Source organism: Centruroides sculpturatus, unplaced genomic scaffold, assembly GCF_000671375.1.
Source record: "Centruroides sculpturatus isolate CEXI.00-Female unplaced genomic scaffold, Cexi_2.0 scaffold1001, whole genome shotgun sequence".
Classification (NCBI taxonomy): domain Eukaryota; kingdom Metazoa; phylum Arthropoda; class Arachnida; order Scorpiones; family Buthidae; genus Centruroides; species Centruroides sculpturatus.
In genome coordinates, this window is record NW_019385336.1 from 51,276 (window position 1) to 70,307 (window position 19,032).

The 19,032-nt window shown below is 30.8% G+C and overlaps 2 protein-coding genes across 2 annotated transcripts; both read left to right on the plus strand.

Annotated features, from left to right (window-relative positions):
• Positions 1-1,346: 1,346 nt before the first annotated feature.
• Positions 1,347-9,034, plus strand: LOC111637803 (serine proteinase stubble-like). The gene is made up of 8 exons (XM_023383365.1): positions 1,347-1,649; positions 2,757-2,841; positions 5,319-6,431; positions 6,502-6,575; positions 6,649-6,770; positions 7,914-8,173; positions 8,542-8,705; positions 8,783-9,034. The coding sequence occupies exons 2-8, from the start codon at positions 2,766-2,768 to the stop codon at positions 8,945-8,947; spliced, it is 1,974 nt and encodes a 657-aa protein (XP_023239133.1). The 5' UTR covers positions 1,347-1,649; positions 2,757-2,765; the 3' UTR covers positions 8,948-9,034.
• Positions 9,035-10,134: 1,100 nt separating this feature from the next.
• Positions 10,135-16,489, plus strand: LOC111637792 (serine proteinase stubble-like). The gene is made up of 8 exons (XM_023383356.1): positions 10,135-10,143; positions 10,205-10,232; positions 12,774-13,886; positions 13,957-14,030; positions 14,104-14,225; positions 15,369-15,628; positions 15,997-16,160; positions 16,238-16,489. The coding sequence occupies exons 1-8, from the start codon at positions 10,135-10,137 to the stop codon at positions 16,400-16,402; spliced, it is 1,935 nt and encodes a 644-aa protein (XP_023239124.1). The 3' UTR covers positions 16,403-16,489.
• The last annotated feature ends 2,543 nt before the right edge of the window (positions 16,490-19,032 follow it).

Consider the following 19,032-nt stretch of genomic DNA (forward strand, 5'->3'; position numbering starts at 1 on the left):
AAAAATAACCTTCCAAAATTACGAATCTTGTTCATGTATTTTTCAATACTTTTCTGATATTCTTTTTTGTTTATTCACATCACTAATAAACTTTTTTTCCCTTGTACAGTATATTCTGGCATGCAATACAGACTTCCGACGAATCGTTTCGGAATGCACTTCAATATGGCATGTATTTTTTGAATTTAGTGCGAGATTTTTTTAGATAGATCCGTTTAGATCGCTTTTTATCTAAAATTTTTTAATACGGTTTGTACCATGAACTTTGAAGGTACTGTACTTTCTTTATTTGTTATAGTGATTTCTTCACTTTTCTCAACTGTATAAATAACTTTTCGTACTTGTAAAGATACATTATTTTGGTGTTCATATTGCTTCTTCCAAATTCAAGTGTCAAAATACACAATAAATAATTATATTGTGATATATATATTTGTGACGTTATCATTTGTATAACCGAGAGAGTGTGTACGTAGAATTTTGTTGTAACCACTTCGTACTAAATTTATACTAATTATTGAAAAATCCTGTTATTTAGTTGCTTACAATTTAAAATACATTTTAAAATATTATGTGTATTTTTTTTAAAAAAAAGCAATTTGATATTTATTTTTGCACATTTTCTTATTTCCTTTGCCCGTATGTAGATTTTTGTGACAATTCGGACTTCCCCAATGTCAATTAGGAGGGAACCTGAATTACAACGTGCAAAGTCTATACTTAGCAAACATATTTATACAAATATAATTTCGTTTTAATTTTTGTATTCAGAGTGGCACAAGCTTCTTCCTGAGGAGGCAAGCCATGCATATATTTAATCAATGGCGGATCCAGTAATCTTTAGAGGGGTGCAGAATGTAAACAATATACCTTATAAAATTTTCTACTACTTAAATACCCATCTTGGCTCGGGAAAAATTCTTAAAAGGGGGTTAGCTCTCCCTGGTGCATCCCTAAATCCGCTGTTGTATTTAATAACTATAATTTTTATAGTTTGACCTTTTTCCGACTGTTTAATTGTAAAATTATAAACAAAATAGTGATAAACATTTTTAAAAAATGAGCTTTAATAGCTACAAATTTTTATTAAACATAACTATAAGAATGCGTCAGAATAAAGATGACATTTCGAATTTTAAATTAATGTAAAAATTCAATAAAATTCAACGTCATAAATAAAATTATATACAGTTTTTTATTACCTTAGCGAAATTACTTCCTTTACTTTTGCTGTAATTTTCCCTAAAGTATATAAATTTATGTAATAATTACGACGTTTAATGTATCGGTGCTGCGTGTAAATATTTTTCCTCCTATATAAAACAACAGAATATACATACATAGTGAGGTTTATCTTTCGTCAAAAATCTATATGATAGTTCATTCATAAGTGGAACTACTTATCTTACAAGTGAATCTATTATTGGTTAATTTAACGGGGAATATTGTACTAGAAGTTGTCCTACTACTAATAAGTATGTAAGGCACATATTTTCCTGGAAACCTTGATTATTATCTACAGTCACGGACTGCTTACGTCTTTAGAGATAGTTCGCCATTTTGCCAAGAAAAAGTGTTGCTTTCTGACAAATCGAGTGGATGAAATCGAAAGTAATCAATTGTCATGTAACTAGGAACATGGTAGGAAGGTAAGATTATTTTTTCATGCATTATTTAATCATCATTTATATATATTTTTCGCCTAACGAAAGCGCTACGTACAGTACAAGTTAAGCTTTAAATGTGGAAACGTGTGTAGATTTAAGCCGTCGAGTTTGATGTTAAAGATTGTTGTAAATACTTTTTAATACAAATGTAATGAATCTAATGGATAATTTATATGATTTATAAAAGTGTTATATCTCAATGGTTTTATTATGGGAGGTGACTCAAGTGTTATCGTCGAGCGATTGTATGGGGCCTTGGAGTACAGATGAAACCTTTTACTTTTTTTCGAACAAATCATGTACTGTACTGTACGTAGGACGTTTATATATAAAAACAGTCTTTAAATGATTTTTTTTAGTAAAAATAACATTAATTTATAGGGATAGGAACCACTAAGGTATCATCAAGTTTTTCTCCTAACTTGGGAAAAATCCCTGTGAGGAAAAACTTTGAGAGAGGGAACTCGAGGAAAAATCTCCAGCCCTTCTCGTCGGCTCTAGATATAGAAGTTATATTATTGATAATATATCGTCAAAAATCGTAATGTCGTTAATAAACATACAATACTTTAGTTCTGGAGTGAAGTGTCATTTTATGTGTAACCACCCCCCATCTTAATCCCAACTGTTCTATCAGTTTATTGCCTTTTTTATCCAGAATGAACTGTATATTGATGGTATATTTATGAATAATTTCTATAGTATTAATATAGATCACCATTATTGCCGTAAGCAACAACACGAAAAGTTAAAATATCATATTTATTTGTTTATTAGTACTAATGATATTTATCAATTTCATAAGAAAGATATCCGGTGATAAAAATATATTCTTGTATCCATTTTTATGTAAATTTAATGTGGAAAACGTGAAATAATTTTTATTTAAGGAAATTCGAATAATTATACGCCTCCGTTTCTAGTGATAGTGAGGAGATAATAAATTACCTCCTACCGTTTCAAATGTAAATATTATAACAATAATTTTTGTTTAGCATTTTAAAAAAATATACATGGATGAATTTACGTCATAATGACGTAATATCCTGTACTTCTCTTTTTATGAATTAATTTATTTGTTTTATTTAGAGAAACGTGATGTTTGAAGTTGAAGATCAGAAGCTGAAATGTGTTTGGCATTTAATTTGGCTTTATGTAGTGATAGGATTTGTTGGTAAGTGATTTTATTTATTTATTTTATTAATTCATAATCCCATATTTCCACGACAAAGTTTCTTAAAACTTTATTAATGAGAGATTGAGAAACATTTCCCTCCGTTCTTCGAATAGAGGAGGATAAACTGAAGGACGACAGGAATCATCTGCCCACAAGACTAGTAAATCTCGTTGTTATTCATATAGTGTAAGGTGGTGGGGTTTAGAAATATCTGAGGAATGTGAACTTTGAACCTCCATCTAAATATATTCAATAAAATGACAAGTGTCTTAGAACTTTTTTGGAGTTAATCTTTAAATTTTGTATAAGAAATAGTATAGAATCCCCATTAGCAGATTAATTCTAAACACCTGTTAATTTTGGGATGCCTTAAATTTTTCGTTGGTATTTATTTATAAGTATTTGTAGATTTTAAAGCTTTAAGATAGTGATTTTTGCTGCTCATTAGATAATCCTTTATTGTACATACCCATTCAGATTGTAAGTGATAAGATTCAAATCTGATCAGAATACATATTTATATTCGATAATTTCAATTGGAATATTGTTTCACATCACTCCTTATAAAAGGATAGAATATATAAAGGATATATAGGTCTATATATTTAAATCCAATATATATATATATATAGGCCTATATATATTCTTTTTTCTAGTCTTTCTCGTAAAATCGCTCATTAAATATTGGTATTTCACATTATCAAGCTAAACGATTATTAAAATTATTATCTTTCAAAATTTATTTACTAATTTCTCTTCCAAGACAACCTTGAAGTTATTATTATTTGATTGCGACGTTCTGCAATTTATAGTGAAATTTTAATTAAAATAATTAAATTATCATTAAAATAAAAATTGATTGAACAAAATAATAATAATATTTTAATTTTTATTGATTACAGTAACGAGAGGATACTTGGAACTTTTGTGTTAAAGTTATATCCTTAATGATCTTTAGTTTACTAATAATTACGAAAAATAAAGATAACTCTTTGATTTAATAATATTGATAAGAAAATTGATTTATTATTGAACAAAAATGCATACAGTATTTTAAAAATGTAACCAAGGGCGTCCGTAGAGGGGACCAGGAATAAATCTTAGGAGGAACAATTACCCGTTTGAAAGTTGCTATCTCCTTTTATTTTTCTTTATCTTTTGCTTTTGTAAAAGTAGATTATTTTACATAGATATTACACTGAAATAAGTACAGTCTGAATGCAATGAGATGGACCTTAGTTCTTAAACTCTGTACAGGAGCTGTACAGTACTTTAATACTCGATTGCTTCTTGTTCCCTCTATTGGAAAGTCTTTGGAAGTAAGCATAGAATCGCTGTGGAGAACTTATTAGACAGGACACAGTTAATCGATTTATATATTCCTTCCTCTTTATATAATAAAGTCTACATAACCATCGACTGTGTCCTTCTATGATAATTTCTCCATAGCAATTCTATGCTTACTTCCAAGGAGCTGTGTTGTATCCAGGTTTTTAGGGAAGTTGAAAGTTTTTACTTGTTTTTTTTTTATAGTGTTTATTATTCACTTTCATGAAGATAGACGAAGGTAGTATCTATAGAAACAATCTGTTTAGCGAATCAATTAGTTGGTTAGTTGATCTAAATCGTATACGTTTATGTTCCTCCTGATGTAAAATCCTGCGAGCATCCCTGGTGTAATACAGATTTATAAAAGAGATAATTTCAAAAGTGGGAAAATATTAGACAACATTGAAAAATATTAAGCCAAGAAGGTTTAATATATCATCTATAGGTCTCATATATTTATCACAAAGGTGTAGCACAGAGGTTCGTTCTTCACTTGTTTACTTTATTTTCATATCTTGTTTTTATATTTAATTATCTCCCTTCACGGATTAAAGGCTCATATGGTAAAAAATAAATTTTAATGACTCTTTACAAAACTCTAAACAGTATTCTCTGTATTACAATTTCGAAATAACATAATTTTTTAAATGAAAATTATCCATTTTGCCTGACATAATTTTTATACTTTGTTCTGTTAAAGTTACAAAATAGAAGCCATTATGAAATTTTCAGTAAAAACGTTAATTAAATAAACTAAAAATTTAAATAAAAATATTTGAAGGACACTATTTGCATTTTAAAATAACAATAAAAGGTCAAAGGTGAAGGTTATAGAGTATACTTAAGTAAATTAATGAATTTAAACAGAAAAATCATGCGTGTTTAATGGGAATTTATAAAGATAAAGTTTGACTAGTTACATTATATTTACCAATGTTTTGTGCAATAATAATTAATTTGAAATATTCATGAACCATACCACGTTCTTGAAAATTTTATTAATAAAACTTGAAAGAACCTGGTTGCTTGCTTGCTTTAACTTATTATTTATAGCTGAATTAAATTATTTATTCGAAAAATAAATTTTGTGGCGAGGAATATATTTAGAACTTATTAAATAATATTTCATTCCTTTATATTTTAAGCTCAAATAAATGCTCAAGGTGAACAATGCACAACGAGTGATGGAAGACCAGGATTGTGTGTGGTACTGAAATTTTGTCGAGAAGCAATTGCTAGTTTTCCACATCAATTACCAACTGTATGCTACCAGAAAGGATCTATTCCATTTGCATGCTGTGCTTTTCCTGACATTCAAGAAAATGATCAAACGCTCATTTATAGCTCAACTACTCACGGCAGACCTGGCTCAGATAGTAGATATTTGCCAGTACCTGAAGCCAGACCTGTTAGACCTTCGACTGTAACTAGTGATTACAGAACATCTAGAACGAATACACGCTTCAGAACTACAGAAACACCCACCAGGAATAGAGATCAAACTGAAGATAATGATAGATTTAAACCTTCTACAACTTTTCGAGTGACAGAAGAACCTTTTATCGAATCCTCCAGGAGTAGTAATCGTTACCCAATTAGGCAGAGTGATGCAAGTACAGACTCGTATTCAACCACAGTGTTTCAACAAACTAGGACAGATTATAATAATAAACCAACTAGAACGACTCGATATCGTGACGATGCTTCAACGACAGTAAGCAGACAAACTCCGAGGCAAAGCAGAGTGGACAAGAGTTATAGAACTGAACAATCGGAGTATACAAGGAGTAGTAAGAATACAGAAGATTATTTCTCCGGAAACAAGCGAGAACAAAGTCAGAACACAAGAAACATTCAAAATATACGGCCTTCTCGAACGATTCGTGATGATGATTATAATATAAACTTTACACCAACTACGTCCACTAGGAATTACCCAACTGTAGAAACTCACGTTGTAACTAGAGAAATCACTACTAAGTATTACGCGACGAAACCAAGAACAACACAGAATGATTTTGCAAATACTAATTTAAGGCCTTCGAGGACTACAATAGTTGATCATCCAATAGTGGAACCATCTGTTGAAATCTACAAGACTTTCATAACGAATTTTACAGTAAGAAATTCTGATTCAAACACGCGATTAAATCAGCCATCCAGAGTAGTTCCTCACGTAGAAATATCCAAAACGGAAATCAGATACTTTAATACGCCCACCAGAACTCAAATTTCAGAACCTCAAATAACAGAACAAGGTAAATTTACTGGTGTAAAAAATGATACTTATGATTTTTCAACATTATTAATTAATGTTCATTTTTTTAGAATGTGGAGAACCAGTTTTAAATATGTTTATTTCGGGAGGATATGAATCCAGACCGGGGGATCGACCTTGGATGGTATGAATAATATAAATTTTTCTATATGTTTTTTTAAACTTTAAATTAATAACATTTTGTGTTTCCTACGTAGGTAGCCATCTACAGGAGATCACTTCCAGGACGTCCAAATAAATTTATATGTGGTGGAGTTCTTTTAAATCGTCGTCACATATTGAGTGCAGCTCATTGTTTCGTTTGGGGTAACACAACCTTGTACGTAAATACATAACTTAATTTATTCATAATCGTGTCCTATTTCTTGTTAAGCAAGTAACACCCAAAGTACAGTCTTCTGCATAATTTTTACATTTAATTAAAAATCAGGACTAAGAGAACGATATCCTTGAGTTATCGTGTACTTCCTAAACATGCTGAATGTTCTAGAAAATTAAATGTTTAAGTATAATCTATGACTATTGATTTTGACCACAAAAATCTACATTATAGAGAGAAATTTCTTTTGGCCATTCTCTACCAAATCATGTGGTATTCTCTATCTAAAAGGTTGCACATGATGGATAATAATCATCCCAAATCTACTTTCGGTTCAGTCCCCAAATATTATCCTCTTATTCAAGTTTAAGTCTTCCTTTTCTCCTCCCTCCTTTTAATTTGCCATGAAAGTCCAATCTTATTAAATTTTCCGAAGACCCTTTCTAGATTAAATACATAATATAAAACAATATTTTCAATCAGGTTAAGGATGAATACTTTAGAAAGTAATTCATTGGGAGAACTATATTCAATTCTGTGTTTTAGTTACTTTTTCAGCCAATCGTGTTTGAGATAAACATATTTTCAACCAATTATCAATCAATTACGCTCTTCTTGGCTGAAATATGACGCAGAGGAGTAATATATATTTATAGGATTTTCAGTTTCTTTTTAGCTGCTTTTACATATTATTTTTATAGCATTACTCGTTGAAATATCTCGGGAAAATAATATATTAAGTAAAAGGTAATATACTGATATAAAGATAGACACGTATAAAAATGTACAGAAGAAAAATGAATGTGTATTTATAATAAACTTATAATAGATCGAATTAAAAACAATTTTGCATCGAAATTCACTCTAAATACATTCTATAGTCTGAGAAGGATTCGGCAGTTCTCACGTGATACTCGAAGAAACAGACAGACACATAGACGGGAATTTGAAAGTAGCCTATATCATTTCCACGACTTTCCTGAATATATGTAGAAAGTTTCGTAGAAATCGGTTCAGCCATTGTCACGTGATACTCGAACAGACAGACAACCAGACAGAAAGACAAAGTGAATTGAATTTTATATGTAGATTATTATTATCATTAAATATCATTTCACAATTTAGCATTTTCCACGTTTTCAGATCCAGTAATCATTTTTTGGCCCGTTTGGGAGCTCACGATAGAGAAAAGATGGGCAAGGATTACGAGGTGACTTCGGTGATATTACACGAGAAATACGTCTCACGTTACCACAGTTATGACGTGGCAATACTTATCACTCAATCGGACGTGCCATATAGTAAGATGGTTCAACCAGTTTGTCTTCCAGGGCCTGAAATTGCCCGCGAAAATCTAGTTGGAAAGGAAGCAACAGTCGTTGGTTGGGGAGATTCAGAATTCGGTAAGTTAGTTGATGTTATAAATAACATAAAAATAATGGAAAGTTTATTTTTCAATGTGGTTCGTTAGCCTTCATGAAATGATTACTTAGAAAAATGCTTTTACACATAACAGAAAGGGGACTCCCTGAATAAAAATAGACTTCCTTTATTTAACGAGAATTTCGAAACAAAGAAAAAAATGGAATTTTATTTAATTTATATAATAAATTAAGTTATTTTGAACCGTTTTAATTGTTAAATTAGAACAAAATGTATATTTTCATGAAAGACTTTCTCTTGAAGTCGAGTTCAAGAGAAGCTCAAATTACAACACTTGATACCGTCTTAAATTAATTCAAAAATTAGAAAAATTAAAATGTCGTTTCAGGTTCTGGTTTTTCTCAGGTATTGCACGAAGTGGCAATACCAATTGTATCGAGTAGAGACTGTTACACTGCATACGAAAGGTTACGCTCGTCGACCTTCCCACGTGGAGATATGGAACAATACATATGTGCTGGACTTCCTGATGGAGGTAAAGATGCCTGCCAGGTAAGTTTTCGACCTTCTATTATTCAAAATTTTATATTATTCACGAATTGAAAAACAAAATGCTGTAAATTTCAAAGGGGGATTCCGGAGGACCTCTACTTATCAAGCAAAACAATGGAAGATGGACTGTTATAGGAGTGGTTTCTTTTGGATTTCGATGTGCTGAGCCTGGATTTCCAGGTGTTTATTCTAGAGTTACTTATCATCTCTCGTGGATTAAGAGGATAATTGGCCAAAATTAGTCTGCAAGTCAGACTACACGCTCAAGAAATCTTGTAATTTTTTTAAACAGTTGTGTATTAAAAATAACTGATTTATTTATTTTTGAATAGAAGATTTTACTTTAATTTTGATAATTTATGGATTTAAAACTTGAATTATTTTAGTGTTAAGTTCTATGTTTGTAGATGTTTCAATTACTTTTCTGGTTATAATCATAGGTTTCTGCTATGCCAAATGAAATAAACAAGAAAACGGTAGAAAGGTTATTCTTATTTTATAATTATGAAGGAAAATTCCCTGCAGCAAAATTACATTTTGTATGGAAATTCTTGCGAAACGTTCTTCCCAATTGACTACATTTTTGATTAAGTTTACATTAAAGATCATGAAATAAAACTAAGAAAGAAAAAACACACTCATTTTAACTTCTTCAAATTAAAATTACGAAATATTTCAAATGGCGCGTGGCAATTGCATGATTTTTATGCATAAATTACAAATATTCTTAGAATATAAATTTCTCGTGAATATAGTTTTAAATATTTTAATGCTCAAACACTTTGAAATTAAATTGGAGGCTTATAATGTAGTGCTAATTATAATTATCAGGAGGAGGATTACAATTAGGGGAAGCCAGGAGTGTAGACCTAAGACCCTGTTCGGGATCTTTATAATAAAACTAATTATAAAGCGCATAATGAGAGGAAATTAAAGGGCCCTAGGCCTCTTTAATTTCCCCTCATTATGCGCTAGAATTGTAAATAGAAGATATACATAGTTATATCTTGTATTTCGAATTCCAGTGAATAATAAAATTAACCTCATTAAAATGTCTTTACGTATTAAATGGTGCGGTTTTGGAATAGGATTATTATAAATTTTAATAAATTCAAATATTTATAAATATCATTTTCAACACGAAAAATAAAAGTAGTTGTTTGGAGAATATTTAGCTTAATGACAATATAACCTTGCACTTGTGCAGTATTGCCTCAGGTGAAGCAGTCAAGGTTATAAAAGAAAACTGATGCCAAAATGTCATCTATTGACGTATTTCCGTCTTCTGCAAAGTTGATTATTAACTTGTCACTATATACATTAAATAAAAATGGAATTTGAAAAGTAGCTGGACTGTATAACTATATATTTATCATCAAATTATGCGAAGATCCTGTCGTGTTTGCTACACATAAATGAAATTGCTAACATGAAAAGAGTATTATCGTTTATTTAATGTTGCAGCATAACCACTTAAAATATACTGTAATCGTTTTCAGGGGACGTCCATAAATTACGTGTACAAATGTAAGGGGAATAAAATCACGCAAAATATATTATTGTGCGCGATGGAGGGATTGCCATTAGCTTGTTTTTAGTGATGTATGTTTAGTGGTATATTTTTAAATTCTTTTTACTAGTCACGTTGTTAAACTATTTACAAAACTTCTTTAGGTAATTTTTGAACGTCAGGGGGTCTTTGAACTATTATACACGTTATTAAAGTGGAGTCAGTTTTCCAGAAGTACATTACTGTATACACAGGGAGAGGAACGGTAATTAATGGACACTCCCTAAAGGTAACACTGAAGAATTAACTTTACAAATGAACAATTTCTGTATTTTACGGTACAATTATACAGACTGATGATTTATTTATATAAAATTTCTTTATAAGTCACTGTAAACTCAATTCGAATTTTTAAAAATATTTATATACATTAAAAATAGATTATGCTAATTATTATGCTATTATGTAAATTGATAGAGATTTTAATAATAAATTATCTTTTGTTTTCTGTCTGTCACACTAATAATCACAATAAACATCTGCAGAATTGTCATAAATATTTTTGTTTGAAACTTTAAATATTATTTACGTCTTGTTTCAAGGTCTTTTGAAACGGGTTACATAAACTTCATTTCAAGGGGACAAGCTAATTAAAACATTTATTCAAATTTTAAGTAATTATTAATTTTTTAAGATAAATTATACCACTAATTTACCAACTAATTTTTGAAAAATGTTTGACAGCATATTTCGCTTCTGGCTGTTATTGATATAGGCTATATAACAGAAGGACCAAAAAAAATAAGGACCAAAAAATTTTGGGTTTTTTTCTGGATGTATTGATGTTTCTATTTGGGAGCACGCTTTTGTTTACCCAATTTAAATCTTAATAACTTCTGTGCCTTTTGTCGAACATTTCTGAAATTTTGGCGGAAAGTTTGTGTATTAGGGGAATTGATGCCATTAAATTTTAGTGGTAGAAGTCGAGATAGAAGGGGTCTGTGTCATACTGTATTTCGAGAGGGGTCGGAGTTAATGAAAATTTTACTTATTATTTGCATTCACAAGTTTATGTATGTATATATAGGGGAGACCGGGGCAACTTCGGCATACGGGGCAAGTTTGTCAAGCGCTTTTTTTAAAAAACAAAGTAAAAGGAGACTTTGGTTATAGATTAGGCAGTTGAGTTTTATTGGTGGCTTGTTGAGTGTAGTGTTTTTATTGTTCTCCAACAAGCGTAGTTGAATTATCAAGCAAATTTTCATTTTCGTTCAATTCCATATAATATTTTTTTTCCATTTATATTGAATTGGCAGGTTTTGTTATAATTCCATGATAACGAAAGTTACTTTTCCTGTTAGAAGGATGTAACTTCAACTTATTCACGTGGCCAGATCGTGGCTTGGCATTCTGTTCTCAGGGTTGTACTTAATGTTTCGAAATCATGACTAGCGGGGTAAGATCGGCAACATAAAGCCACATTAGAAGCAAAGGATAAAAATCAAACAGATGATAAATGAAAACATGTTTGCATTTGTTATTCATGTATATATGTCTTTGAACTTGCATTTCGTTGTAATAATATTAAATGGGTGTTGGATTTGTATTTCTTTGTTTTAATAGTGAATTCCAACTTATACATTGTTAATAACATAATTTTATATACGTGCCTATCTTGCCCCATTACTGTTGCCCCTATACCAGGGGCAACTTTAATAAAAATAATTAAAATAATTACAACTTTACAAAAAGAGAGAAGTTGCCGATCTTGCCCCTATACCCGGGGCAACTTCGTCAATTTCTCTCTTCTTGTAAAGTTGTAATTATTTTAATTATTTTTATTTCCAAACTGATTTTAACCAGTTCTATAGTAAGAAAACATTCCAATAGACAATATGCAAAGATTTTTTTCAGTTTACAGCAGTATTTATTACACAAAATTAAGTAAAGCTTAACATGCCGATCTTGGCTCGGTCTCCCCTATATAAAATACTCGTCTTTTCTCCGAAAATTTTTGCATTTTGCATAATAATTAATTAGCCTATATAAAAAGATTTTAAATAAATTATCGTAACAGGTGACGCTACACGCAATTTTAAATGTTTTGGCAGAGGAGGTTACGTTTTCGTTGCTGGATTTTTTTTAAATTGTGTTATTTTCAATTTATGGACGCTTGAAATACTGGAATTTTCATTCGTATCTATTCATAAATATGAANCAATAAAAGGTCAAAGGTGAAGGTTATAGAGTATACTTAAGTAAATTAATGAATTTAAACAGAAAAATCATGCGTGTTTAATGGGAATTTATAAAGATAAAGTTTGACTAGTTACATTATATTTACCAATGTTTTGTGCAATAATAATTAATTTGAAATATTCATGAACCATACCACGTTCTTGAAAATTTTATTAATAAAACTTGAAAGAACCTGGTTGCTTGCTTGCTTTAACTTATTATTTATAGCTGAATTAAATTATTTATTCGAAAAATAAATTTTGTGGCGAGGAATATATTTAGAACTTATTAAATAATATTTCATTCCTTTATATTTTAAGCTCAAATAAATGCTCAAGGTGAACAATGCACAACGAGTGATGGAAGACCAGGATTGTGTGTGGTACTGAAATTTTGTCGAGAAGCAATTGCTAGTTTTCCACATCAATTACCAACTGTATGCTACCAGAAAGGATCTATTCCATTTGCATGCTGTGCTTTTCCTGACATTCAAGAAAATGATCAAACGCTCATTTATAGCTCAACTACTCACGGCAGACCTGGCTCAGATAGTAGATATTTGCCAGTACCTGAAGCCAGACCTGTTAGACCTTCGACTGTAACTAGTGATTACAGAACATCTAGAACGAATACACGCTTCAGAACTACAGAAACACCCACCAGGAATAGAGATCAAACTGAAGATAATGATAGATTTAAACCTTCTACAACTTTTCGAGTGACAGAAGAACCTTTTATCGAATCCTCCAGGAGTAGTAATCGTTACCCAATTAGGCAGAGTGATGCAAGTACAGACTCGTATTCAACCACAGTGTTTCAACAAACTAGGACAGATTATAATAATAAACCAACTAGAACGACTCGATATCGTGACGATGCTTCAACGACAGTAAGCAGACAAACTCCGAGGCAAAGCAGAGTGGACAAGAGTTATAGAACTGAACAATCGGAGTATACAAGGAGTAGTAAGAATACAGAAGATTATTTCTCCGGAAACAAGCGAGAACAAAGTCAGAACACAAGAAACATTCAAAATATACGGCCTTCTCGAACGATTCGTGATGATGATTATAATATAAACTTTACACCAACTACGTCCACTAGGAATTACCCAACTGTAGAAACTCACGTTGTAACTAGAGAAATCACTACTAAGTATTACGCGACGAAACCAAGAACAACACAGAATGATTTTGCAAATACTAATTTAAGGCCTTCGAGGACTACAATAGTTGATCATCCAATAGTGGAACCATCTGTTGAAATCTACAAGACTTTCATAACGAATTTTACAGTAAGAAATTCTGATTCAAACACGCGATTAAATCAGCCATCCAGAGTAGTTCCTCACGTAGAAATATCCAAAACGGAAATCAGATACTTTAATACGCCCACCAGAACTCAAATTTCAGAACCTCAAATAACAGAACAAGGTAAATTTACTGGTGTAAAAAATGATACTTATGATTTTTCAACATTATTAATTAATGTTCATTTTTTTAGAATGTGGAGAACCAGTTTTAAATATGTTTATTTCGGGAGGATATGAATCCAGACCGGGGGATCGACCTTGGATGGTATGAATAATATAAATTTTTCTATATGTTTTTTTAAACTTTAAATTAATAACATTTTGTGTTTCCTACGTAGGTAGCCATCTACAGGAGATCACTTCCAGGACGTCCAAATAAATTTATATGTGGTGGAGTTCTTTTAAATCGTCGTCACATATTGAGTGCAGCTCATTGTTTCGTTTGGGGTAACACAACCTTGTACGTAAATACATAACTTAATTTATTCATAATCGTGTCCTATTTCTTGTTAAGCAAGTAACACCCAAAGTACAGTCTTCTGCATAATTTTTACATTTAATTAAAAATCAGGACTAAGAGAACGATATCCTTGAGTTATCGTGTACTTCCTAAACATGCTGAATGTTCTAGAAAATTAAATGTTTAAGTATAATCTATGACTATTGATTTTGACCACAAAAATCTACATTATAGAGAGAAATTTCTTTTGGCCATTCTCTACCAAATCATGTGGTATTCTCTATCTAAAAGGTTGCACATGATGGATAATAATCATCCCAAATCTACTTTCGGTTCAGTCCCCAAATATTATCCTCTTATTCAAGTTTAAGTCTTCCTTTTCTCCTCCCTCCTTTTAATTTGCCATGAAAGTCCAATCTTATTAAATTTTCCGAAGACCCTTTCTAGATTAAATACATAATATAAAACAATATTTTCAATCAGGTTAAGGATGAATACTTTAGAAAGTAATTCATTGGGAGAACTATATTCAATTCTGTGTTTTAGTTACTTTTTCAGCCAATCGTGTTTGAGATAAACATATTTTCAACCAATTATCAATCAATTACGCTCTTCTTGGCTGAAATATGACGCAGAGGAGTAATATATATTTATAGGATTTTCAGTTTCTTTTTAGCTGCTTTTACATATTATTTTTATAGCATTACTCGTTGAAATATCTCGGGAAAATAATATATTAAGTAAAAGGTAATATACTGATATAAAGATAGACACGTATAAAAATGTACAGAAGAAAAATGAATGTGTATTTATAATAAACTTATAATAGATCGAATTAAAAACAATTTTGCATCGAAATTCACTCTAAATACATTCTATAGTCTGAGAAGGATTCGGCAGTTCTCACGTGATACTCGAAGAAACAGACAGACACATAGACGGGAATTTGAAAGTAGCCTATATCATTTCCACGACTTTCCTGAATATATGTAGAAAGTTTCGTAGAAATCGGTTCAGCCGTTGTCACGTGATACTCGAACAGACAGACAACCAGACAGAAAGACAAAGTGAATTGAATTTTATATGTAGATTATTATTATCATTAAATATCATTTCACAATTTAGCATTTTCCACGTTTTCAGATCCAGTAATCATTTTTTGGCCCGTTTGGGAGCTCACGATAGAGAAAAGATGGGCAAGGATTACGAGGTGACTTCGGTGATATTACACGAGAAATACGTCTCACGTTACCACAGTTATGACGTGGCAATACTTATCACTCAATCGGACGTGCCATATAGTAAGATGGTTCAACCAGTTTGTCTTCCAGGGCCTGAAATTGCCCGCGAAAATCTAGTTGGAAAGGAAGCAACAGTCGTTGGTTGGGGAGATTCAGAATTCGGTAAGTTAGTTGATGTTATAAATAACATAAAAATAATGGAAAGTTTATTTTTCAATGTGGTTCGTTAGCCTTCATGAAATGATTACTTAGAAAAATGCTTTTACACATAACAGAAAGGGGACTCCCTGAATAAAAATAGACTTCCTTTATTTAACGAGAATTTCGAAACAAAGAAAAAAATGGAATTTTATTTAATTTATATAATAAATTAAGTTATTTTGAACCGTTTTAATTGTTAAATTAGAACAAAATGTATATTTTCATGAAAGACTTTCTCTTGAAGTCGAGTTCAAGAGAAGCTCAAATTACAACACTTGATACCGTCTTAAATTAATTCAAAAATTAGAAAAATTAAAATGTCGTTTCAGGTTCTGGTTTTTCTCAGGTATTGCACGAAGTGGCAATACCAATTGTATCGAGTAGAGACTGTTACACTGCATACGAAAGGTTACGCTCGTCGACCTTCCCACGTGGAGATATGGAACAATACATATGTGCTGGACTTCCTGATGGAGGTAAAGATGCCTGCCAGGTAAGTTTTCGACCTTCTATTATTCAAAATTTTATATTATTCACGAATTGAAAAACAAAATGCTGTAAATTTCAAAGGGGGATTCCGGAGGACCTCTACTTATCAAGCAAAACAATGGAAGATGGACTGTTATAGGAGTGGTTTCTTTTGGATTTCGATGTGCTGAGCCTGGATTTCCAGGTGTTTATTCTAGAGTTACTTATCATCTCTCGTGGATTAAGAGGATAATTGGCCAAAATTAGTCTGCAAGTCAGACTACACGCTCAAGAAATCTTGTAATTTTTTTAAACAGTTGTGTATTAAAAATAACTGATTTATTTATTTTTGAATAGAAGATTTTACTTTAATTTTGATAATTTATGGATTTAAAACTTGAATTATTTTAGTGTTAAGTTCTATGTTTGTAGATGTTTCAATTACTTTTCTGGTTATAATCATAGGTTTCTGCTATGCCAAATTAAATAAACAAGAAAACGGTAGAAAGGTTATTCTTATTTTATAATTATGAAGGAAAATTCCCTGCAGCAAAATTACATTTTGTATGGAAATTCTTGCGAAACGTTCTTCCCAATTGACTACATTTTTGATTAAGTTTACATTAAAGATCATGAAATAAAACTAAGAAAGAAAAAACACACTCATTTTAACTTCTTCAAATTAAAATTACGAAATATTTCAAATGGCGCGTGGCAATTGCATGATTTTTATGCATAAATTACAAATATTCTTAGAATATAAATTTCTCGTGAATATAGTTTTAAATATTTTAATGCTCAAACACTTTGAAATTAAATTGGAGGCTTATAATGTAGTGCTAATTATAATTATCAGGAGGAGGATTACAATTAGGGGAAGCCAGGAGTGTAGACCTAAGACCCTGTTCGGGATCTTTATAATAAAACTAATTATAAAGCGCATAATGAGAGGAAATTAAAGGGCCCTAGGCCTCTTTAATTTCCCCTCATTATGCGCTAGAATTGTAAATAGAAGATATACATAGTTATATCTTGTATTTCGAATTCCAGTGAATAATAAAATTAACCTCATTAAAATGTCTTTACGTATTAAATGGTGCGGTTTTGGAATAGGATTATTATAAATTTTAATAAATTCAAATATTTATAAATATCATTTTCAACACGAAAAATAAAAGTAGTTGTTTGGAGAATATTTAGCTTAATGACAATATAACCTTGCACTTGTGCAGTATTGCCTCAGGTGAAGCAGTCAAGGTTATAAAAGAAAACTGATGCCAAATGTCATCTATTGACGTATTTCCGTCTTCTGCAAAGTTGATTATTAACTTGTCACTATATACATTAAGTAAAAATGGAATTTGAAAAGTAGCTGGACTGTATAACTATATATTTATCATCAAATTATGCGAAGATCCTGTCGTGTTTGCTACACATAAATGAAATTGCTAACATGAAAAGAGTATTATCGTTTATTTAATGTTGCAGCATAACCACTTAAAATATACTGTAATCGTTTTCAGGGGACGTCCATAAATTACGTGTACAAATGTAAGGGGAATAAAATCACGCAAAATATATTATTGTGCGCGATGGAGGGATTGCCATTAGCTTGTTTTTAGTGATGTATGTTTAGTGGCATATTTTTAAATTCTTTTTACTAGTCACGTTGTTAAACTATTTACAAAACTTCTTTAGGTAATTTTTGAACGTCAGGGGGTCTTTGAACTATTATACACGTTATTAAAGTGGAGTCAGTTTTCCAGAAGTACATTACTGTATACACAGGGAGAGGAACGGTAATTAATGGACACTCCCTAAAGGTAACACTGAAGAATTAACTTTACAAATGAACAATTTCTGTATTTTACGGTACAATTATACAGACTGATGATTTATTTATATAAAATTTCTTTATAAGTCACTGTAAACTCAATTCGAATTTTTAAAAATATTTATATACATTAAAAATAGATTATGCTAATTATTATGCTATTATGTAAATTGATAGAGATTTTAATAATAAATTATCTTTTGTTTTCTGTCTGTCACACTAATAATCACAATAAACATCTGCAGAATTGTCATAAATATTTTTGTTTGAAACTTTAAATATTATTTACGTCTTGTTTCAAGGTCTTTTGAAACGGGTTACATAAACTTCATTTCAAGGGGACAAGCTAATTAAAACATTTATTCAAATTTTAAGTAATTATTAATTTTTTAAGATAAATTATACCACTAATTTACCAACTAATTTTTGAAAAATGTTTGACAGCATATTTCGCTTCTGGCTGTTATTGATATAGGCTATATAACAGAAGGACCAAAAAAAATAAGGACCAAAAAATTTTGGGTTTTTTTCTGGATGTATTGATGTTTCTATTTGGGAGCACGCTTTTGTTTACCCAATTTAAATCTTAATAACTTCTGTGCCTTTTGTCGAACATTTCTGAAATTTTGGCGGAAAGTTTGTGTATTAGGGGAATTGATGCCATTAAATTTTAGTGGTAGAGGTCGAGATAGAAGGGGTCTGTGTCATACTGTATTTCGAGAGGGGTCGGAGTTAATGAAAATTTTACTTATTATTTGCATTCACAAGTTTATGTATGTATATATAGGGGAGACCGGGGCAACTTCGGCATACGGGGCAAGTTTGTCAAGCGCTTTTTTTAAAAAACAAAGTAAAAGGAGACTTTGGTTATAGATTAGGCAGTTGAGTTTTATTGGTGGCTTGTTGAGTGTAGTGTTTTTATTGTTCTCCAACAAGCGTAGTTGAATTATCAAGCAAATTTTCATTTTCGTTCAATTCCATATAATATTTTTTTTCCATTTATATTGAATTGGCAGGTTTTGTTATAATTCCATGATAACGAAAGTTACTTTTCCTGTTAGAA

What these genes read in the sequence shown, in the direction of transcription:
- LOC111637803 (XM_023383365.1), top strand. Translation starts at nt 2,766, where the DNA reads ATGTTTGAAGTTGAAGATCAGAAGCTGAAATGTGTTTGGCATTTAATT. An exon ending in ACCTCAAATAACAGAACAAG is followed by an intron (nt 6,432 to 6,501) that starts GTAAATTTACTG and finishes TCATTTTTTTAG; the next exon opens with AATGTGGAGAACCAGTTTTA. An exon ending in TTGGGGAGATTCAGAATTCG is followed by an intron (nt 8,174 to 8,541) that starts GTAAGTTAGTTG and finishes ATGTCGTTTCAG; the next exon opens with GTTCTGGTTTTTCTCAGGTA.
- LOC111637792 (XM_023383356.1), top strand. An exon ending in GTTTGGGGTAACACAACCTT is followed by an intron (nt 14,226 to 15,368) that starts GTACGTAAATAC and finishes CCACGTTTTCAG; the next exon opens with ATCCAGTAATCATTTTTTGG. An exon ending in GAGGTAAAGATGCCTGCCAG is followed by an intron (nt 16,161 to 16,237) that starts GTAAGTTTTCGA and finishes TAAATTTCAAAG; the next exon opens with GGGGATTCCGGAGGACCTCT.